At 40.0% G+C, this 24,111-nt stretch overlaps 1 protein-coding gene across 2 annotated transcripts in view; it reads left to right on the top strand.

Annotated features, from left to right (window-relative positions):
* Positions 1-10,487: 10,487 nt before the first annotated feature.
* Positions 10,488-24,111, top strand: part of LOC113449600 (rap1 GTPase-activating protein 1-like) — a 47,824-nt gene continuing 34,200 nt past the window's right edge. The window contains exon 1 of one of the 2 annotated variants that reach the window (XM_087926265.1): positions 10,488-10,589. Coding sequence is in view for 1 of the 2 variants with exons in the window: in XM_087926264.1 (XP_087782390.1) it covers positions 20,617-20,660 (44 nt within the window). In the remaining variant the exon portion in view is untranslated. Of the gene's footprint in view, positions 10,590-20,368; positions 20,661-24,111 lie in introns of those variants that run through there. The other variant, XM_087926264.1, reaches the window with a different exon arrangement.

Raw genomic sequence — 24,111 nt, 5'->3', positions numbered from 1 at the left:
ATCATCTTGGAGAAAATCTGTCTATGTGTCAATAAGGATTGAAAAGGATTTGACGGCACATAATCAAAATGAGCTTTCCTGCATCCCATTCCACCTCATCGGAAGTACGATCAAGTGGACTGTAATCTGGGAAACGGAGGTACTAAAATTTGGTTTACCCTGTTAACCGCCACACTCTTAGTTGCTCTTCTAGGTGATTTAGGGCTGCAACTCCAACGGTACAAATAGGAAGCCAAATGTGCAGGTGGCACAATATGGGAGAACTGGTTTGCCCAAAACGCCTTTTCAAAAAAAGCAAAAGCAAAAGCAAGCGAACTCGAGCCTACCGGTCAAAGCAAAATCAACTTTCCAAATAGAGAGAGGGCAGGTGCGGAAGAAGGAAGAAGCTGCAGAACAACAGAGAGTTGTTGTTTTTTCCCCACTCAGTTCCCCTTCTTTTTCCCTACGGGACCCCATGGGGCAATGAGTCATCGTTAAACCACGAAATGTAGCTAACGGGAAATACGATCCTAGAGGGGCAAGATTAAACGCAGCGGCAGAGGCCGATTGCCCGGGCGGGCTGCTACCCGGTCACCTTCGGCACGGCTGCGTTCCTGAGAGGGGCTTTCTTTGAAAGGCAGGTAATCAAGGAGGCCGCAAAACGTTGAGGTAATGGTATATTTTTGTCCCTGTCGGCAGTCCTTCTGGCCCACTCCCCCATCCGGACCACCCCGCCCGCGCCGGCCTCCCAGACTGCAGTATATCGTGCGATCCACACTAATCAGCCTCCGCTCCGCCTGCCTTTCTCCGTGAGACGGCGGGTTACGTCACTCCGTTACACAGGCAGCAGCTGTTAAATCGGTGGGATCTGCAGAGCTCCGGCGCTTTTTTTCCTCTCTCCCTCCGCCTCCCTCTTATTTCAGGTTTAAGCTCCGTTGCCTGGAAAAAAAAAACATGGCTGTGGATTTTATTTTATTTTGAGTCTGAAATCTTATGGGATGTCCCCTTCGGAACCAGGCATCTTTTTAAAGAACTGGGTTCTGGTTATAAGCTTTGGGTTGCAAAACTCCAGCGACGCGTCCGGATTTCTGCATTCTAGATCTGGTAAACGCGAAACGAGGTAGCCAGATGGACTTGGTTAACTGGCCTCTCTCATCTGCTCTGCGCTCCTCACCAGAGACATGGTTCCCCCCCCCCGCTTTTTTCCCGCACATGGGTTCACATAGTGCAGTTAGTTAAGATATGAAACTCAAGGATGTTTGTTTCTGCTTCTAAACCGAACCTGGAGAAATAGGACTACAGGAGTTATATTGAAAATCCTGGCCTCTGTTTGCATAAGCAACCTCAAGTGTTTTGAGGGTAAAGGAGCTTTTCTTAACCCTTTAGTTGTGTGCAGTTCTTCCAGCTTTCCCTCCCTAAGCCCGTGTTTTTATTTTTTGCTTTTGTGGCAGGTGTTGGTAATGGGGCTAGCAAAATAGAGGAGAATAATACATTTCAGTATCATAACCTCTTCCCGCTTTCCCTATAAAATTCCACAAACAGGCAAGGCAAATACAGAGAAAATGTTCCTTTGGAATCCTTCCTGTCTTATAATTTTTGATACTGCTCAGATGGGGATCAGAATGTGAAGCCACCTGCTGGTACTACGGTACCTTTAATATGATGAATACATCTAAATGCAAACAGCAAAGTCATTTGAAACATGAATATACCAGCTATTGCAGCTACTTGACACTGGGCAGCTCTTGGCGCGGATGGAAACTATTGTGTGCCAGTTCTATGCCTATTTACTCAAAAGTAAAGACAACTGGGTTGTTACTCCTAGGCATACATAAGCCGGGGCTGGGGCAAGCAACAGTGTTGGGTGACATGTTTGTTTTCCAGGCCACTGCATAGCAGTTTGAACTTTAACTATACATCCAACCAATGTTATTTTTATCCTTTCCTTCAGCCAAGAAATTACCAGTCACTATGAAGAATGCAAAACTGACAAGAGTAGATATCTGTTTGGAAAAAGGGTCTTGAAACTCATTGCTTCAATATGTAGAAATTCCTGTAACAACCTTTGCTTCCTTGTAAAGAAAGAAAATTTGAGATTCCAGGGTTTTAAAAGTGATTATGATCTTTTTCTTTTGCCTCTCTAGGTAGCTCTCAGCAAGCCACAATCTCTTTGTACCAAACCACTGATGATGTCTTTGAAGATATCGGTTGCCATCCTGGTCTAATAATAGCACTGGAAGCTTAGGCATTTCAATAGGGGAAACAACGTAAGAAGAAAGAACTACAACACCAAGTGAGATAAATTTCAGAAGAAATGTGGAAAGGGAAATCACAGGTCACCTGTTTTCTGATGCTTATCACTCACCTACAATAAGGGAAATATATTCCTGACCTAGAGAAAATTACTGATTTTAAGAGATTCTGAGAGAATTTTGTAAAGTGCTAAATACACATTTATAAGCTAAACACTGGAGACCTTATATGTATCCAAACTGAATGGCACACAACTGAATTCTCCCATTCTTGGTCCTTTTCCATTGTTTCTACTTGACCCAAGCTCACGGAGTATACTCATTGGTTAGTAGACACCTGCCCTTGAGAATAGTTTAAGAAAGTCTCTTCTAGCTACCATGAATACATTTCTACCTATTCTTGGAATAAGATTTAGATTAGGTGAAAGGAAGTAACCTTCTCCTTAACTGAGCAAAACAAAATTATTTTAAAAAAACCTCCAAATACCATCCAGATTACAGAGCTATATTTTCTTAAAATAAGGACGTTACAGTAAGTGAAGGGAATGCATAGCTTCTATTCATTTCAAACCTACCTTTTGTTTATCCTTCCTGTCAAAATAAGCTGTGGTGGAAAAGAAGAGCAACTGACAATAGAAATCGGGAATTCTATTCAGTTTAACCCAAAGGTGCTTTTCCAAGAGGCGACTGGACTTTCTGTTTTTTCTTCTCATCCAAGAAGCTCTGAGAGCTGAAGAAGCTTCTTGGATGAGAAGTGAAATGTCTTTAAAGAAAAACCAGAAAGTCCAGTCGCTTCTTGGAAAAGCACCATTGGGACAATCTAGGAGCTTCTGTGGTGCAGTGGCTAGAGTGCAGTACTGCAAGTTACTGCTGCAGCCAGCTGCCTACAATTTGGCAGTTCAAATCCCACCAGGCTTAAAGTTGACTCAGCCTTCCATCCTTCCGAAGTGGGTAAAATGACCCAAATTGTTGGGGGCAATATGCTGACTCTGTAAACTGCTCAGAGAGGGCTGTAAAGCTTTATAAAATGCTTTATAAATCTAAGTGCTGTTGCTAATCTGGATGACTGAGAATCTCCATAGTCATCTAGTGTTAACATCTGCTTGCTGAATGACACATCTGAGCAAAACAGATTCCCTTTCTTTGAAGTTTCTCAACACCAGATACGTTCCAGAGGCCTAATGGATTGCCTATCAGATAACACTGGCATCAGTAGCTCCAGGTAAGTGTATTTTGGCAAAAGGACTACACATTAAATCTTCCCATCTTTTTTCATAGGCATTAATGCATGAGATTTACAGGGATTCCAAAAAATGGAATCTCAAAGTTTCTTTTTGGCTAACAATTTTTAATAAAAGACTATACTTTCATGAGCTGGAGCAAATATCATCAGATGCATAGAGTGGCAAGGCATGATTTAAATTTAAATATGATTTAAATTGGGGTAAAGTTGGGTGGAGGGAGGGGAAGACAGGGTGGCTATGCAGATGCAGGTTACATACGAATCAAATTACAAATGTCTTATCGATTAATAATTGTACAGCAGTGTATTAAAACCCATGGTTGAACTGTTCAGAGGTTAAATGAAACGTTTGATTATAAGTGAGTTCAGTGATTTCTTGCTTGGTGATGCTTTTTCTCCCCCAAAACACACATTTTGAAGTCTGCCACAGAGTGAGTCCTGGTTAGTATGCTCTGATTAATACTTCTTCCTTTTTTGTTTTTTTGAAGTCCTGATGTTAAATTTGTGTCTACTTTTTGTGCAAAAATTGTTTCCTTTCTAATCCAATTGTTGATCATATTAGAACAACATGTGAAGGTGGCTCTGGTCTAATGTGCGTGCTTATTGGGGTTGATGTATATGTGGGAACAAAATAAACATCTGAGTTTGTTGTAGGGTCTGGTTTCCATGTGAACATTATTATTCTGTTTTTATCCCTGTGAGAATCTGCTTCAGGTTGGGTTGCTGTCTGTTTGCAAGTATGGATCTTCCATCTTTTAATAGATCTTCTCTACTAAGAGTGCTTTTTCTAAGGAATTCCTTATATATTTCATTATTTTCTAGGGATGTAGATGTTTGGATGTTTTACCATATCATTTATAGTCCTGCAGAGACATATATACTTGGGAGAACTCAGTTACGCATATTGTAACGCTTGCTAAAGACACAGATATTTTTGAATAAAATAAAGTATATCAAGGAGAAAATGTACGTGGTTGCTGAGAGTTGACAGTAACTTCTTAATATATCATCAATTAATCAATACATAATACTTTATCTTATTCTTAGAGTAGGCATAAACTGTAGAAGACTGCATATAACTCTGTTGTGGATTGGTCTGTCATTTGGCTCTATTGCTGAAAATACTGTGCCAGAAAAACAAGAGCATTCGTATGTCAGCAATCACCCATTTGTCCTTGACTTTTTTCTTACCACAAGGAAGAAGTCATCTCTGCCAGCACGACTGACTGGCTGGCACAGTTACTGCCATCTTCTGGAGATGATTTGGTTTTACAAATCTCAAATCTTTGTCATTTCTGGTGAATGGAAAGGAAGTGGGTTAATCAAGTTTTGTGTCATCAACAGCGATGGTTGAGGATGCTTGGAAAAAAGATTTTGCCACAGTTCAGAGATTGAAGCCAAAAAAATGAACACTTATCTAAAAATTCTGAAACCACAATCATATAACCACCTTCATCGGTCAGAACTAGATTGCTCTTCAATTCTTTTGTACTACTGTAGTTCAAAGATACGAAGGCACGTTATTCTCACTGCCGGAATGATAGCCTTCCTTCTGCCAGTTGAAACTGCTGGCTGAACTCTTATGCCACTAGGAGAGTTCTAGTGCAAAGCAAAAGAGAAGAGTCATTGTCACCCTTTTGGGAGGATGGCCCCTTACACGCTTACCTGTTACACCTAAAGGAGGCAAGCCACAAGCTGCTGCAGCCTAACTTTGGAAGAACAGTCTCAAATTGCCAGTCTTTCAACCCACTCCTGGTTCAAGATAGAGAGGAGGTAGATGCAGCCTTCATAAGGAAACAAATTAAGTTCCTTGCTTACTGTTTTCCCCCCCCCCCCATTTCCCATTACTTTCTATCTTTCACCTTCCCCCAAGAGCTCTCAAAAAATCAGAAGCACCCTAGCTGTGGCTCTTAGGTCCAGCCTTGCTCCCCGCATAACACAGATAGCAAACATCATGATAGGAATGAACAGCTCCAGAAACAGATTTCTATATCAGGAGATTTCTGAGTCATAATAGCCATCTGTTATCCCTGTACTGTCACTCTTATTTTCTGACAGGAACCCATTACTATTGTTATTTTTGCATGCCTAACTTTACCATCCCACCCATGACTGGATAATTCAGCGGTCATCACAGTGAACAGTTTTTCTGGACTACTGGCAATTGCAGCATCAGGCTCAACTCTTGGAAACTCCATGGTTGCATCCATGGAGATTTAAGATAAAATACAAAGCTGGTTTGCTACTGTCTTCTTTTAATTTTTAAAAATGTCCTAGTTACTTTACAGGCCTGCATTTACTGCTGGTCTCCCTTCCAAGTACTAACCACACTGCACCTTGAGCTTAGAGAGAGTCTGACATGAACAATATATGACTATTTCTTTTTTGTATGTCAAATTCTACTATGCTTGCCTTCCCATGAAATAAGGTACTCTGTGATAATACCTACTGGTAAGCTTTAAACTGTGTCATAGAGGCATTTTACATGTAAGAATTTAGAACTGATACCAATAGAAGAGAATGAACTCAGGATTGAGCTGTGGAATCTTTGGTGCTGAGGCTGGTTGTTTGTTTGCTTTTGTTACCTAACTAGGTAACATCTTTAATGCTAGAAGGGAGTGGGGTTTGCTTCCTGTTTACATACAGTAGCTTGCCCTGTCAGTGTTGATGGAGATACTGTTTTCTCTTTAGTAGGTTCTTGACTAGGCTGTTGTTTACTACTTGATTGTCTGCAAGAAAACAAGCAAGCTCAGCGACACCAAGGACTGCACAGATTAGAAATGTTTATGATATTTTGCCTTTTGGTTTAAATAATAAACAATGTGCCTTGCAAGATGAAGATTAAAACAAGATTCTGTCTCCCGCATGTGTAAGAATTCAGCCAGAGAGACAGCAGATCACATGGCTATTGAATTAAAAAAAGAAAAATTCTCCCAATTGGAATTCTCCATCAAAGAGAATGGAGGGTAGGGCAGAAAGATTTCAGACACCTATGGCAGCTGTTAAAGGAGAGCTTGTGGGGCAGTTTAATCCTTCAGAGACAAATGGGAATGTCAAGGTAATTACCTGAGTGATCAATTGCTCCTGAAACAGATTGGAAGCCAGTGAAGCTGTGACAAAAAGAATATGCTCTCAAATAAAAGGGATGCATTCAGGAAAAACACGTTGCTATTACTATATTAAAGTTTCACAATAATTAAATTATAAGTCATCTGAAGCAAAAACCTCTCTTTCTCTAAGAACAACGTTTGCTGAAACTCCTGCTGGGCAAAGCTCAATTCAGGGTCATTCCTGATCCAAAAATTGGACAGGAAAATATAACCCATTGGTAAAAATCCCTATTGCCAGATCAGCAGTTCCATTAACTAGGAAACTGTTCTCTGATTTTTGTCTTATCATATTTCCCTGCTTCTGGCTTTAGTTACCAATTCAGAGCCTTGATAGGTACCCTTCAACCTGCTATAGAGATATGGATGGATCACCAACACACTCCAAATCTTCAGACAACCATTACAAGCATTTTGATGGTGCTATGGGAACCCTGAAGGACACCCTCAATTGCCTTTCCTTAACGTCCCATCTAGGGTTGCCCTAAAAAGTTGTTTAGGACTATTTGGGATGGCAGCACTGTTTGGGATGGTGGCAGGATGGAGGGATGTGGGGTTCCTAGAGACACAGCACACACTTTGCAGTTCGTGTTGGAAGAATTCCTGGAAAACCAGATGGAGGAAAGGCCACCACTGGCAGAACACACAGGTCTTCTACTCACTCATGGCCCTGCCTTCCTCCTGCAAAACAGCAGCAGCTTCCAATGCATTGAAGCTCATAGAACAGTTCTCCAGGAGTGCTTGTTTAGCACATACTCTGCACCCTGGGTCACAAATGGCAAAGGTTAGCTGCCAGCAGTACTGGGTGGCAGGGGTAGATGGGAGAGTGCAGGACAGCCAGAAGAACAGAGTTGGAGTGGGAGATAAGGATGGCATTGTCCTGGCTTAACAACTGCAACAAGGACCACTGAGACTGCTGTCACTAAGCAATGCAGTCCCATGGTATTTTATCTAATGGCTGCATCCCTTAGTGATGGAAATTCTAACCCCAATTGCCATTTTGAGGGCTAACAGTATACATATTCAATAAACAAACCAATCATGTACCATAGGAAGGTGAGGGTTAGGGATACTCCCTCCATTTTTATGGTATCTACAACGTGAGGGGGCTGGGAGTTTTAGATCTCCGTGCAACCCCTCTGCTGGGGTTGCATATACCAGCTCAAGATTCACCCTTTCAGCTCCAGGGATGACAAGAAGTCCCCTACCATGGGACCTCTTGATGAAATAGTCTTCAACTTATAACAGTTCACTTACTGACCGTTCAAAGTTGCAACAGCACTGGAAAAAGTGACTTATGACCATTTTTCATACGTACAACTGTTGACCATGGTCACGCAATTTACATTTGGATGCTGGACAACTGATTCATAGTTATGATGGTTACCGTGTCCCAGGGTTATATGACCAACTTTTGCAACCTTCTGACAGTTAATGGGAACATTAGATTCATTCAACAACTGTGTTACTGATTTAACAACTGCAGTGATTCACTTAGCAAATGTGACAAGTCATAAAATGGGACAAAGTTCAGTTAACAAATTTCTTACTTAGCAACATAAATTCTGGGCTCTATTGTGGTCGTAAGTCAAGGACTACCTGCAATCCAGTTGATAGCAGTGGGACAGGATGTACGGACATGAACTTCCAGCTACTAAGGGGAAAGCAACAAAGTGAAGCGCATTGTGTGGCTGGATAATACATAGAAGACTGTGCAGGTGCCAGGTATTTTGAGGTCACCATCTGAGCTTTTATTGTATTGCCCTATTAACCCTTTGAGGGACTCAAGCCCATTACATTTTATGTTGAGCTACAGCTTTACTCAGAATCATTTCCATTGTTGTCTACCCCAGGATAGAGACAAGAGAAAGGCAGTAGCCATTGCTGTGTTGTCTCTGTTTTTTAGCTACTCTTGCAGTCTCTGAGCTGTTGTGTGGGAGCACAACCAGACAATGACGGCATCCATTTTGATAGAACTGCCTTTAAGAATCAGCGTTCTAATAAACTGAGCAGAAAAGCAGCGTCTCCACATTTCTTTAAGAATATCTAATGTTGAGCAATAAAACCTAAAGTAATCCATTAAATACCAGATGGAATATTAAGTTATGCAACAGATGGAACAACTGGAGAGCATTGTTGACCTGCTTGGTGCTATCTGAAAGAGATCAGCATCTGTTTAAGCTGGGCAGGCTTGCTACTAGGCCTAAAGAGCTGGCTACCTTGGGCAGAAAATTGTGGTAGGTATGTCAGAATAAAACCTGAATTTCCATCTTCTTGAGTCCATGGTCCTCTCCCCCAGGTTGTGCTAATCTGAGTTACCTTTTCATCCCACCTAGACCCCAAGCTGCCAGGCACAAGGCAGTTTGAAAGGCTACAGGCTGAGTAAACATACTAAGCAACCCTAACCTGAAAAACAACTTCTGGATGAAGGTGGGAAGCAGATAAAGACTCTTGTCAGCCCTCAAATAGTATGTAATATATTAAAAATTAATACAAATTTAAATTTCCCTACAACCAAGCCCATTTATTGAGTGATTTGATCCCACCCGCTCATTTCTCTTCTCCCCCGCCCCCTTCTGAAGTTATCTACTCATTTGCTATTTAATAGAAGCTATGATTAATTTCAGACAGTGGCTTCAGAATGAATTATGGCAGTTCCTGAAAAAAGAGAGGAATTTGCATTTGCTAAAAGGAGGAAGATAGCAGGTGAATTTGAGAATATTCCCCAAAGATCGTGATTGGGAATGATCAATACTTTTGAGACACAGATGGGCTCTGAGAAAAATGGGATGGCCTTTGATCGAGTGGATATACAAACCCAGTCAATGATGGTTTGCATCAGAGTATGTAGGTCAGCATTTTGTGTGAATCTGACTGTACAGAAAACATAGTTAAAGCAATCACAGCCTAACACAATACACAAACTTAGGCAATGTTTGTTTTTGTCTCCATGATAGAGCTCTGGCTAGCCAAAATCCCATTCTCAAGCCATGAAATTTCCCAGCATTAGTCGAGCCACTTTTTTCTGGATTATTTTACAGTAAAAGAGATTAATTTGTATGTGAATTGAAACTTCTCTCCCCCATCCACTTTGAAAAGGGGGAAATTAACAGAAAACGTTTAATGAAACCAAACACTGAGGTATATCGATCACCACTTCTCCACTTCAGTGAAGATTTCTATTTAGTTTCCTGCTTCTACAGGGACAGGTTGCTATTGAAAGCTTGGAAAATGTACAGCCAAGGTCACGGAAGACTTTTGGGTTCTCGTGTTTCGTTGTGTGGCTTAGCAGTAGAAAACCATGGGACTTTCTCCAAAGATGATGAACTGGGGAAATCTGGCTTCAAGGAAGCACAGACAGGATCAGACTGACTGTATCACCAGCCACCTGACCCCTGCTGGCTGTCGGGACTGAGGCAAATTATGTTAAGGCAGGTTTTGCTTTCTTAACTCTCTCTCTCTCTCTCTCTCTCTCACACACACACACACACACTTTAGTTAAAGTAAAAAATCCTACTCAGATTGGGCCGCCGTTCAGAGATCACCAGCCTGCATTTGAGAGAGTTCAAGACATTAATTTAAAACCAGCAAAATTGCTAGTTCGGGAGAAACAGAAAACTGTCCTGCCTAGGCTCAGATTAGCCGCCGCGTCCCTCATCTCCTACATGGGGAGCAAAATTAGGACGGGGCTCTGAACCGCATCTCCTCGACAGGGCACAGCCAGCCAACCAGCCCCCCCGCCCCCCCGCCGCCATCTCGGGGTCCCTGCGCCCTTTTGCCCCTTTTCCGCCAAATCGCCCTCAGCAGGAGAGCGGCTGCCGTCTGCAGGTGGAGTCGCGGCAGCGGAAGGGGAGGAGAAAAGGACGCCGCAACCTACTTGAATAATTGATAGGCTGGGCTGCGAAGGGGAGAGCTAGCAAATGCGGAGGAGCAGCCGGGCGCCGGGCTCCCTGCGTCGTTGCCGCCGTCCCCTTGCCTGCTCGCCGGCGATGAGAGAATTGCGCGCAGGTAGGGGAGCTCGGCCGCCGCGTGGCGCCTGTCCTGCCAGGCTAATTAAGGAGGCGCGGGAAAAGGGAAGGAGGCGAGGAGGAAGAGGAGGGAGAGCTGGCAACGGCTCTTAACCGTGACAGATAAGTCGAGCCTCCATCTTCAGAAGCAGTGTACCCCTTCATGATTTACTGAGAAGGGCTGAGACATTCGGACTTCTCTATTAAAAAAAAAAAAAATTAAATGAGTGAATGAATACCTGGACTGAGAAATGTTTCGGCTGGGCTGAGCTCTTAAGTTGAGCGCAAATCACATCCCTCCCCAGGTGGAGCTAGTGGGCCGAAAGGAAGAGGAGGAGGAGGAGAGAGAGATGGTCCAGAAGAGTTACCACTTCTCCCATATCCTTTCTTCTGGGGCAGTTTAAGTCATTGCAGGCAGAAAATGCTGCAAGAGTTGGTCCTTAGGACTGCAACTTGCCGCCTCTCTTGAACTGCTGCCCTATTGTTGAAGGGACGGTATTAGAAGAAATGGCGATCCTTGGCTAGTAAGAGGTCTTGATTTCTTGCACCAATAATTATGGTCTTTGTATTGCAGGAACGCAGTAGTATTTAGATCCAGTATATGGTTTCATGGCTAAGGCTTATCTGTGAAATATACCAAGGCTTTTGTTGTTGTTAAGAATGTTCCTGAAGCAGGTATAAAATAAGAGAAGAATTTCTATTTAGGCAAAAACTATCCCAAAACTCACCAGCCTGACAAATGCTATTCAGGATTGCTTGCCATTTGTGTCTGTGCCTGCTGGTCAGCTACTTTGGTCTTTGAGGTGTTTAGGAACAAATGGTGAACCCAAAGGGGCTCTGATTGCTCCAACTGTATCTTGTGTAGGAGGCATTTTTGTATGCTTGGTATCAATGAAGAGGTCTTGCTTCCATTTTCATGCATTAAAAAAAGAGATGACCATATTCATGTCTTGGTTCTGCTGCTTGCATGGAGCAGATGTTTGCATTTGTGTTTGAGACTTACTGATCTGTTGCAGCAAAAACAGAAGAGGGTGTATGTGTGTGTTTGTGTGTTCTGTGGCATTTTAAGGACTAACAGATTCATTGTGGCATAAGTTTTTGTCAAGAGGATTCTATTTCATCAAACATCACTATTACCTTGAGTTGAAAAATGTATTCTATGGGTGATAAAGAAAGGTTTAAGCTGGTATCTCAGTGACTATGGCTCTGTCCTGTTTTTTTCTATTTCACATCAGTCTTGTACAATCTTGGTGTCATTTATTTAACTGATGGATGGCGCATCAGTTTGTTTGATCTACTCATGCAGCCTAAATCATGCCCTTTCATCAAAGATAGGGAAATCTATTTTGACATATTTGAAGACAGCCTGGTATGGAGTGTTTTCTCCTACCTCTTTACTGCACATACAAATTAAAAATGTTGCAACATCCACCAGGAACAAAAGAGGATACTTCTTGGAACACTGACAATGAAAAAACTGTTTTCCATGAAAACCTAAGCAAGTGAATTTAAGAACAACTATGCTAAAACTTTACAGTTTTATATCAAGCTGCTTTTTAATTGTTTGCTTATAAATCACTGCGCCAAAAATAAAAATCTCCCAGTATGCACTTAAATTCCAATTTGGCAGCAGAATAAATTCTACCTTATTTCAACTGAATGTTGACAAGTAATTTTAAAGGGGAAACATGATTGGATTAGTAAATTTGAGCCCAGTTAGCCAGTCTGGAGGAGTTTGTAATTGCTTTTGGAAAGCTAACATCTGATGCCAGAGATGCTATCATCTGACATATGCTAAACCAAAAAGTGTTGCTGCTGTATTTTCCTTTCAGCTTGGAGTATTTCCATTTCCATTTTTAATGGAACTAAGAAATCTAAGATAGGTCTTATTCTTTTATACTGACATTGTCCCAAAACAGAGTTCCACAAATTTTCCGTTGTAGTAATGTAATCCTACTTTGTTTGCCTTTAAATGTCCGAATTATAGAAAGGAATTATTGATTTTCAGATGTGCAAGATTGAGGTTTATTTTTCATTTAGCCCAATTAAGGAATAGGGACATAGTTTTCTCCCCAGCATATTCAGCATATATTTATTTGTTTTTGCATAATATCACAACCTGCACACACTCCTGATGGGTGACATCATTAAAACAGCACATAAATCTAGACCAAAGCAACATCTAGTAATCCAGACAGCATTAATCTATTATCTTTCAGATTTTCCCTGGAAGACCTATTTTCACTACCTTCGAGAAAACCTTCCTAAAAGGTATAAATGGATCTACTGTCTGTGAGCTCCTGCCCTCTTAATCTCACAAAAATGAGGAAGTATTAATATGATTTGTTGGAGAGGACACATTATTGATCAATTCTATATGAAGAAGTCAGTCCAGAAGTACTCAGGAGCAAATTCATATAGGGTTGTATTGGTTAAAATCGGCACTTTGAATTGTACTCAGAATATGAATAGCTAGTGCAAGTTGTTACATTTTACATCAACTGTCATTTTTTAGTAGTCTTCAAGGGCAGTCCCAAGTAGAATGCAATGCACTAATCCCAGAATTTGGAGTTCTATACAGGCCAGAAAGAGAGTGAACATCTTCAACTTAAGCATGTTCTAATGGACCAATATGGGCCTGATACTTTGGCATCTTCAGAGGCACCTGCGTTGCTTTCTTACATGGAGTCTATGAAAGAAGTAAAACTTATACTATATCTCCACCAGAAGCTCAATAATATTTTTAAAGTGGACAGTTTTAATATATTTCAAACATGGACTAAAGAACTAAAGTCTCCTGTAACACCCCATCAGTGGCTTCATGTCCCTTAAATGGTATCCACAGATTTGAGATTCAAGTTGAATCATGATGAATCAACTTGAATCTCAAATCTGTAGATACCATTTAAGAGACATGAAGCCATTGATGGGGTATTACAGGAGACTTAAGTATATTTGACACCCCCAAGGATGTCAAATTTGAAAGGATGGACATCAGATTTTCTACATTGGTGAAAAATTAAAAAACTGAAGATTCATTAACCCATATTATGTGGGCAGGTAATCTGGTACATTTTTTGGAATAGTATTTAATGTACATAAGTGGATTCAAAGGAAAATATTTAAATTTTGAGAAGTTAACATGAGATTGAATTATATACCAAAGCTTTGAAATCTGACTCTTTATTGGAAATTATGATTCTATCAAGTGTGGGGGATGATTAAAATAATTATATTGAGAAACTGGAAAAGTCATTATTATTCCAGAGATTAAGGAAAGAAAAGGGATTTTTTTTACTAATCAAAAGATGAAAAAATATATTCTACTGTAGCAGAGATTTTGTAGTATTTTGTAATAGTTTTTTATATTAATTAGAGTAATGTATTAGTGAATTAGTAACTATTGATAAGTTTAATATATAAGATAGAGGTATAGTTTGACTTTTTTTTTGTTTCCTTTCATTACGTTTGCATAGAGTCTCATTTAACTGTGAATTCTTTTTCAGTATGTTTAGCTGTTTTGCCACTTTTAAAATGTTTTGAATATAAAAAGTAAAAAATCAGGGAGAAGAGAAGAAAACTCTGAGGCACCCCGCAAGTGAGCTCCCACTAGACCAACCTGTCTTACCTACCCACCCACTGTGACCCAGAAGGAAGGAAGGAAATTGTGGTCAGTGATACCAATTAACCATGAGACATCTAATAAGGGAAGGGTGGGAGTGGGGAAATACTTGTTTAAAATAGCTGGATCCAGGAAAGATAATATTTTGAGGAGATGGCATACTAACATCTATTTCCAGGGCTAGCATCATCTCCTCCGTTGACTATCTCCTGGACCATCTTTTCTCTCTCTCTGAGAAAAAAATCAGTGGAACGGCTAATCTCTAGACGTTGTGAGTGCTCCATTACTGGAGGTTTTCAAGAAAAGACTGGATAGCCAGATACACAGAGGAAGAAACTTGATGGACATGGATGGCAGATGGCAGAAGTCATTGTTCTGACCAAGGCTTCCGAGACCGTAATTATGCACACGCTTATTTTAAAAACAAGCCTTGTTTTATAGTAACGCTGGGAATTATTTTCATTCCCAGCCGCAAATGAATCTTAAACAGTCTCTTGAGATAAGCACCTTTCTTTCCTGTGAAGTGCTACCAATAACAGTAGTGTCCTGTGAACTAGAAAAAAAACCAACCAAAGTACAAAGAGCTTCACGAATGAATCTGAACTGCATGAACGACTTTGCTTCCTGCAAAGGTTTCATCATCTTCGCCTGTCCTTTATACCTTATGGGAGGGGCAATCACCCCCCAGCCTTACTCCCAAGTTGCCCCTTTTGTTTCAACTGCTCTCGCCTTCTAGCAGCTCTGCACAAATGCACACTGGGAACAGGTTCCCCTGGGTCCTCTGCTTCACTGTTGCCAGACTCCGAAGGCTCCAGAGGCAGCACCCCACTCCCAGATGGTCCTGGCCCCATCTCTGCATCGGATGCAGGACCCTCATCCAAGTCCTCTCCAGACTCCCGGACTGATCCCCTTTCTTCCCCACTGTCTGATTCCGCTGTCCTCTGCACAGGCTGCTGGCGAACCACAACAGTTATATCAGAGAACATTCTAGCCACTTCATTGGCATCTACAGGCAGAAAGGCATCCCAGATAACTGCATGACACTGCCCCAGGCACCACTTTGACTGCCCATAGTCAAGAACACAGTGAACAATAAATAGTTTTATTTTTATATATTACTGTATATATTATTATTATTATTATTATTATTATTATTATTATTATTATTATTATTATTATAACTTTTTGCTCCTATATCTTTTGATGAAATAACTGAAAGATTTAATAACTTCTGAAGTTATTAACTTCCGTTATTAACTATGAAGAAAATAGTTATATTACTGTAATGGTTCTTTTTTGGATATAAAATATTTAACACATTCATTTGATTCTTTTGAATTACATAACAATGGTTTGGAAACAGGAGAAGAATGAAAATGGATACTGCATGTATTTATAACAGTGAAAAACTGATATTACAAAATTGAAAAACATCCATTTCCTTTCAGTTATATAGTGGTCTGAAAGATATACTTCTCTTTCTATATTCAAACAAGGATTTTATTGGTAAGATTCTTAATTTGAAGACTGTTAAGACATTTGATCTGTGCATTCTAGTTTATTATTTTGATTCCTATCTTTTTGTATTACACAAACTATTACATGTGAACATTTGTATTGTATTGTATGACTTGATATACCTGTAAGGGTATTTTTGTCTCTTTCCTTTTTTGCATGTAAAATAAAATTTGAAAATGCCATTGAAAAAGATAAAAGCTTCTTTTATTAGAATCATTTATGAACAAGGAAGAGAATAATTGTATTATCTAAGTCAGGGTGATTCTATTTGTTAATAGCCAAAAATCATTATCAAACTCTTATTAACAGCAGCACTTGAGACCTGAAATGAAACTTCTCCCATTATATTTTTTGCATGAAAGCTGCCTTACAATCCATAAACTTAGTAATACATAATGTTTGTATAGAGAAAAGTGACTTGATCGGAAATTTGCCTTCTTTTCTGAAATATCTTATACATCTTATCTGTGACCTCTAATCTGGAAATATATCTGTTGATTAATTTTGCATGCAATCAGCCAAGCTAAATGGTTTTTACAGCCTTCTCCAATCTGACATTCTCTAGGTTAGTTGAATTTCAACTCCCAGGTAGGAAATTGTAAAGATTGTTATCTACTTTGGCGAGGAAGGAGAGGTGTGTGTGTGCGGGGGGGAAATAGTCTATAATTCAAAGTTATAATATAGCAGCACTTCTACCTCAAAGTATAGAGGGGAACAATATTCCTCTTGCAGAATTAGTATACATAAAGACTTGAAACAAAATTTGGAATGCAGTTCTAGTCCTTTGCTCCTTTTCAGGACTTTGAGACTTTCACTACTATTTATTACTTAGAATGGAGACTTACCCCAATTCCACTCCTACAGCTTTTGGTCCATACATGCTTTATAGCATCAAAACGTTCAGAATTAGAAATGGCAGGCTGAGGGGATGGAAGTTCACAGCAAAGACAGCAAAGTCCACATTTTGGATAGAGAGGATCATTGGTATGAAAGAGGACGGGTGGGATTCAAATTTTTGACAACTGGTTCTGTGGGCGTGGCTTGGGTGATGGGCGTGGCTTGGTGGTCATGTGACTGGGTGGACGTGGCTTGGTGGTCGTGGTAATGGCTTGGCGTGGCCAACTCAATATCACATCGAGGCACGCATCTCCTCGCCTGGCCTCTCATGACTGTGGGGATGTTGCAACAGTTGTAAGTGTGAAAAATGGTCATAAGCCACTTTTTTCAGTGCCATGGTAACTTTGAATGGTCACTCCACACAAGCAAAGTACCAGCAAAGGAGGGAAGAAAAACTCCAGAGAAGTTCCTGAGACAGGAAGTCTAGTCCTGCCAAGAATGTAATAAGGGTTAACGGAGAGGCAGTTTCTGTAAGCAACACCAGAATGTTTCCTTCCTGCCTTCCTTACAGGATTAGGCCAGTAATTTCTTCTAACAACCGGTTCTACAAACTGCTTAGAATATTAACAACCGGTTCTAGCGAATAGGTGCAAACTGGTAGAATCCCACCCCTGAAAGAAGGGTAAAAGAGGCCATTTATGTTAACATTGAACCGCCCTCTCTCAGCAGAGGGGAGGAATAAGACACCGCCTATCTCATGTCTACAACACAGCTCTTGCAGCAGTTCCAAGAAGATTTCACAACCAATTGCACTTTGATTCAGATGACACTTAGGTCAAAGATAAACCCCCACATGGCTCAAGAGCTCTCAGGGAGAGTGCTAATAACCAGATGACTGCAAAGAAATACAGTCCTTCCTTCACATGCACACGCACACACACATCCGGTCAGATTCTATCTTTGCATCCCCCCACTATCCATTCTGTCAGTACCTATCTTTCCATTCTGCCCCCTCCCCCCCATCACAACTGGTGAGGTTTCTTGGATAAGAAACAAAACCCTTTTTTCTTCTTCCTCGAAGGGGAAAAAATAAGTCCAGTTGCCTTTTGAAAAAGCACCTTTGAGATATGAGGATAGCAGAAACTCCTAGTTTTTCATCTGTGAAATAAGGATGTTCTTGCACTGATGAAACACGTAGTTTGGGACTTGGAAGTGAGATTCTGACTTCTTCATTGCCCTCAAAGTGGTGCTGAACCTCAGAACAATATTGTTGGAGATTCTGGGAGAAGAGTGCAAACTTCTAAACAGAGAGTCAAGATTCTATATTCACAAATAATGGCCAAGCCATATAGGAGGAAATAAGTCTTTCTGATTTTTTGACAAGGCCATGGGATCAGAAAGACAGGATTCATAAGCTACCTTCAAACCAAGCTTCAAATTAGTACTTCTTGCCAAAAAAAATAAGCCAGAGATTGTTATTGGGTTGACACCAACACTTTATTATACAATTATTTCCAGGGCTACCTTTTAAAACTGATAGTAGTATAGAGTTTATTAGTATAGATTGTTTAAAACACAGAGAACAATTTGTCCCGTGGGTTTTATTGTACTCAGCAAAGTAAATTCTACTTCATGCTGAGTATAATTTGTTTCTAAGCAGAGTATTTTAAATAAACCACAATGGCTGGATTCCATAATGTGCTAAGCCTAAGCCAGAGGTCTCCAAACTTAGCAACTTTAAGACTTGTGGACTTCAACTCCCAGAGTTGCAGTCCACAAGTCTTAAAGTTGCCAAGTTTGGGGACCCCTGGCCTAAGCCATTAACACAATATGGCTTGGTGGGATATGTGCACCCAGGTACTGGAGAGAATTACATTTCTCAGATAAAATTTAACATCTGTATTTTCCTCTGCAACTTTGACATTTTAAAGACTTTTTACATCTTTTCCTTTTAGTTTTCCTTCTAATATTTATGTTTATAATAAACTTACCCCAAATAATGATGATTGGGGTTTTTTTAAGATTGTGGCACAAGAGAAGGACTTACATAAAAGGACCTTTTGCATACTTCTAGGCAATAATTTATTGCCTTTAATCTGGCAGGATGTTTCTCATCGATGTTAAAAGTCCTAATATATTATTAAATATATTATTAAACATTAAACAATAGAGCACTATACAGTGTGATATGCTTTGCATTAAATTCTGCTAATAGCCAAGCAAAAGGTATTTAGAATGTCCTTCTGTTACTACTTTTGGATCATTCATGTCTAAATGAGGTTTACTCTGACTGTCTGGCAGAGAAAAGCCATTTTGACATACTTCTCTTGCTGTTAAATGACTGCTGCAAATTTGATTTTAGTTGCTTGTATTTTAATTATGTATTTGTTCCTTTTACTTTTTGCAAGGGCCTAAGGATAATATCAATAAAACAGAAAGCACAGCAGGGAAAAAAATCTGAAAACATCATAATTAAAGATAAGCCTCAACCTCTCTTAAGAGAGAGAGAGAGAGAGTGTATGTATATACACACACACACACACACACACACATATATATACTTACAGGAACTAGCTACCTCATAGTTTCATGGTTTAGTTCAATTTATATTTAGAGTCCTAAATACATTTAAGGCCAAAAGATCTTGAATTGGCATCTATATACCATAATAAGTCAGAATTAAAAAAAAATACAGGCTTAGCACATGGTATATAACCGACTCTATCTCTCTGTGCAGCCTATTAGCAAAAATTACTGTTGTGAGGATAAAGTAAAGATGATACTTTCATGTATTTCACCCTGAGCTTTCATACAAAAAATTGGTATTAATAAGTTATGGGTAATTCTGCTTGAGATTTATTACTGTATGAAGTAACTAAGAGAACAGAATTTCTGTTTTTTTCTGCTTCTGTCATCTATTTTGTACTATTCCTTTTTATATGTTTTTATCTAGTAAAATGGTTTAGGTTAATTTCTGATATAGAAGAGCAAGATTCAAAATATTAATATGAACAAAATATTAACAAAAGTCTGCTTTAATACCCTAATCCCATCTATCTTAATATTCTTGAAGATAGAAGCAGGCAGTATTAATAACACTGGCCAAAGAATTTCTAAGTAAAGATCTCTACTTACAGAACATCTAGGATATGAGTAGATTCTCATCCTGCATAAGGAGAATTTTTACATAAAGATTTTCTTTTATCTTAGTAGTTCAAGGTAGGAAAAATAGATTTGAAGAGCTAGTTTTACTTGATGTAGGGATGGGAAAAGAAAAGAAAAAATTGTATTTTATTCTTTTAATTTATTTAGGAGAAAAATAATTTATTAAAGATTATTGACCAGGATGTGACCTGAGGCAGCTAAGTGGAATTATATTGTACCTCTACATTGTTAGCACCATTGAAACATGTGGGCTATTTCTTAAAAATTCCACATAAATTCTCAGAATGAGGATCATTTTGTCCTTCTTCAGTAAAGATTGAATACATATTACACTATTCTTTCATTTCTATCTTTGCTTCCTTGCAAATGTTATCCCTGTAGCATCTTAATATCTATTTTGCATGATATACCAGAAATCTCTCTTTGTATTTTTGTGGCATGTAAACCATTAAATAACAAATATGATGGGGACCCAGATCACAGTACTTCTATAGAGGATATGCTATGCTTTAAAACGTATCTTCACTTTCTTCCTTTATGTTTATTTCATTCAATCCTCCTATTATTTTCTTTTACATGAAGCCCCTCCTCTCTCGTTTTCTCTGTGGTTTGCTCGCTCACTCGCTCACATTCCTGGTAACCTGCAGAGTCTCCCCAGGAGTTTCCTGCTCTTGCGCAGAATAAGCTCTTCTTTTTCTCATTTGAAGTGTGTCTCAGGAAAGAAAGGCAGTAGCCATTTAACTTCCAGGGAGGAAGTGATTTGGGGATAGCAGTTGTGTCCTCTGGAGACAGGCTGGCCAGTGTATACTGCACAGAAAGAACAAAGCCTACATGCAGGAGACCAACAAAGCCTCAACAGGCACAGAAGAGCCTGCAAGAAGATAACATGTTTTCTTGGAAGCGTAGTTTGACCTTTGGGACCTATGGAGGGTATGTATCTAGATCAGCCCTGGCTTTATTCTACATTCCTTTAAGCTGTGTTATCTCTCTCTCTCCATGTTTATTCCAGGGAGATAAAGGCTGCCATGTGCTTTTAGCACATCAAAGAACCTGGAGCCACTTGCAAGAGAAGTATGGCTTTGTATAGCTTGGTGAGGAAGAGGAGTGTGCTTCATTATTTCAGGATGCTTTTGCCTCGGGTTCTCTTTCTCTCTTCCCCAACTAGGTCCTCTCCAGAGATGTTGGAAGTAGTGAAGCTTCCAATATTGCTAGATATTGCTCATGTTGCTTGAATTTCTTGGAGTTGCTATCCCAGTAAATCTGGAGGGAGCCAGATTATGGAAAGTTGGCCTACATAGTTCTGGAAATGTAGTAATGGCTAAATTTTATTGTTCATAAGGTATTACCTTTAAAATGTGTAGATACAGAAGGACTTAGTAGTCTTCTGATGTGAATTAGACTGGAGATAGAGGGCTAAAGCAAAGGATTTCATTTCGTTTACATTTTTATAAAGACCTAATGGTATGCTTAGAAGCCCAGAGTATCAATATAAATTAACCCAGAGTAGGTAACCAAATGTGTTTTCAGTTATTTAATATTAATATTAATAGGATACTTATTTTTATAAACTGTAAATTAAAGTGCCTCGGTGTCAGTTAGCCCAGAGAAGATGGAAGTTTTGCTTTTGTTGGCAAAGCACTGCAGGCTAAGAGCAATTAAGAAAAATTTCTGCCCGTAATCTACTGCAAATCAGTAGAAGAAAAACATTTTATCACTTGTTTTTCCCCCTCACTCCTTGGGGGGGAACATCAATAAGTACGCAAGGTGGATAGTAGAAGTATTCTACTTCTGCCATCCCTCTGCATCCATCACCAGTTTTGTGCACTGTCCATGTATAGAAGTTCCTGTAGCCTCTCTGCACAACTTAGACGTCTGCATTCTCAGTTGGGCAAAGAGTATCCAAAAATACTTGCAGAAGACCATCATTTCCCCAAAATATGAGGGAATGACAGTCCTCCTTTGCACTAACCTCACTTTTTTATTCTTAAAAGTCAAGAGTGCACTGGCTGACATCATTTGAAATCTTGCTTTAGCCACAAATCCAAAAAATAGCTTTAGGCAAATCCTCTTGATATTGAACTCTTCTCTTTACTTTGGATTATTATAAGGGAAGAATCTAGTCCCATTATTTCCTTTCATTTTCTTACTAGAGAAGATTTGTGGAAGATAGAAGGGCTGCCAAATTTATTTTGACTTCTAATGCTGAGAATGGACTGGAGGCTACAACATATGAAGAACAGTTGCAGGAACTGGGCATGTCTAATCTAATGGAGAGAAGGATTAGGAGTGACATGGTAGCAGTCTTCCAGCATCTAATGGGCTGCCACGCAGAAGAGGGAGTTAACCTATTCTGAAGGCAGGACAAGAAGCAACAGATGGAAACTTGTCAAGGAGAGATCCACCTAGAACTAAGGAGAAATTTCCTGACAGAGCAATTAACTAGCGGAATGGCTTGCCTTCAGAAGTTGTGGGTGCTCCATCATTGAAGGTTTTAAGAAGAGATTGGATAGCCATTTGTCTGACATGGTATAGGATCTCCTACTTGAGTAGGAAATTGGACTAGAATATCTCCAAGGTCCCTTTCAACTTGATTATTCATTATTTTGCTAGAAACTGTTTGAGAATATAATGGCTATATAAAGGTTTTCGTACAGAATCCTGGGAACAGTACTTAAGTGAAATAGTGGGACTTCTCTCAAATATTCCTGTTTTATTAAAATCTAGTCATTCTGCATGATTGTGTCTGGACTTTGGAGCTCCCTGCAGAAAGGGAATAATGATTATTACAATCACTTTGAGCAGTCAAATGCTATGGAAATGTTCAGGATCTAAACTTCGTGTCTTCCAGAAGTTTTGGGCTATAAATAGACCCTGGTCACTTTCTGACCATGCTGAATGTAGTTGATGGAAACTGAATGCCAAAACCACTGGAGGACACCAAGCTACCTTCTCCTGCAAATGTTCTCTTTTTTTATTGCTATTGAAACTTGCCAGATAGCCATTATTCTGTGGTACCAATCAAATATCCCACTGTTGGAAGGTTTTAAAAGCTAATACATTTTAGTGGCCACTCAACAAGAGTTTTATTATTGGCCTCTGGCTGTTGATCCTATCCTTTCTTTTTTATCAGTCCATATGCCTGGGTTCAGTTCCCATTATTTCTTGTCCTGAGGAAACTAACATTTTTAGTTTGAAGTAAATTATTCTGGTAATTGTTGAGATGTTTCAGAATTAGATTTGCAATAGGCAACCCAGCTGTTCTTATTTGATTTTCTAGCTGCTTTAAATCTACATTACAAAGCTTACAGTGAACACCTTAATTTGCATTTGACACAAATGGTTTACCTATGTGAATGAGCCACGATGAGGCAATTTTTTCCCTTCTAATGCACATTTGTTCTAGAAGCACTTTTATACTTCCCTAAAAGTATAAAAGTGAGTTTGTTGGAAGCAGTAATTGCTCCTTGCTTGTGCAAAGTCTGCCTTGCTCTTTTACATGATTATCTGTGAGAAACGGATGTAAAGGCAGAGCTGCTTCCTCTTTACATATAGGTAGGACTTTAGTTTCAAAGAAGACATGTGGTTGTGCAGCTCATCTGTGGATATTGTTATGACCCAAGTGGTCAAGGCAAGGCAGGCTTCTAGAGCAAACTCGCATCATCACGGTGGCGTCATGTGATGTATTGGGACTTTTTTTCCCTTTGCTAAACCAGGCAGGGGTGGGGCCAGCGCATGACGCATCCAGCCTGCGGGCCGTGAGTTTGACACCTCTGTTCTAGAGATTCCGTTATTGATTTAAATAAATGTTCCAAAAAAACACCCCTCCAACCACTGGTAAGGCTTCACTCCACACTATCCTGAAGGCAGCCACCCTCAGTCACCCAACAACACCGGGTATGTAACAAAGAAAGTCCACAGAGTAGGAGCTCACATTCACAGGGCAAGGTCCAGGGTCTCAAGTCCAGTCCATTTGGCTAAGCAAGTCCAGAAGGTAAACTGTAGTTCACAAGGCAAAGTCAAGGCACAAGACAAAAGGCAGTCTTCAGGGCAAAGACAAGGTACAAAGCAAAAAGCAATTCTCACGGAAAGGAAAGGCAAGAAGCAGTCTTCAAGGCAAGAGCAAGGTAACAAGGCAAAAGGCAGTCCTCAAGGCTAGGCAAAGCAAAAGGCAAAAAGCATGAGTCAAAGCTGGGGAAGTGTAAGTCAAAACTATTGTTCCTGGCAAAGACTAACTCCCTACTGCTTCTCCTTAAGTCAATCCACTCCATGTGTTCCTTGTGAGGAGTGGGGGGTGATCTTCTTTTGAGTAACCTTGCAACCCTTCTCTGAGTTTGCCTACCCTCTGCTCTCCATGCCCTTGGATCAAGTGGGGTAGGCAGTT

Source organism: Pseudonaja textilis, chromosome 2 (genome assembly GCF_049901715.1).
Source record: "Pseudonaja textilis isolate UNSWEBS1 chromosome 2, rPseTex1.2, whole genome shotgun sequence".
In the NCBI taxonomy this organism is placed as follows: Eukaryota; Metazoa; Chordata; class Lepidosauria; order Squamata; family Elapidae; genus Pseudonaja; species Pseudonaja textilis.
Note: the sequence above shows the minus strand (reverse complement) of the source record. Positions and strands in the feature narration are given on the sequence as shown.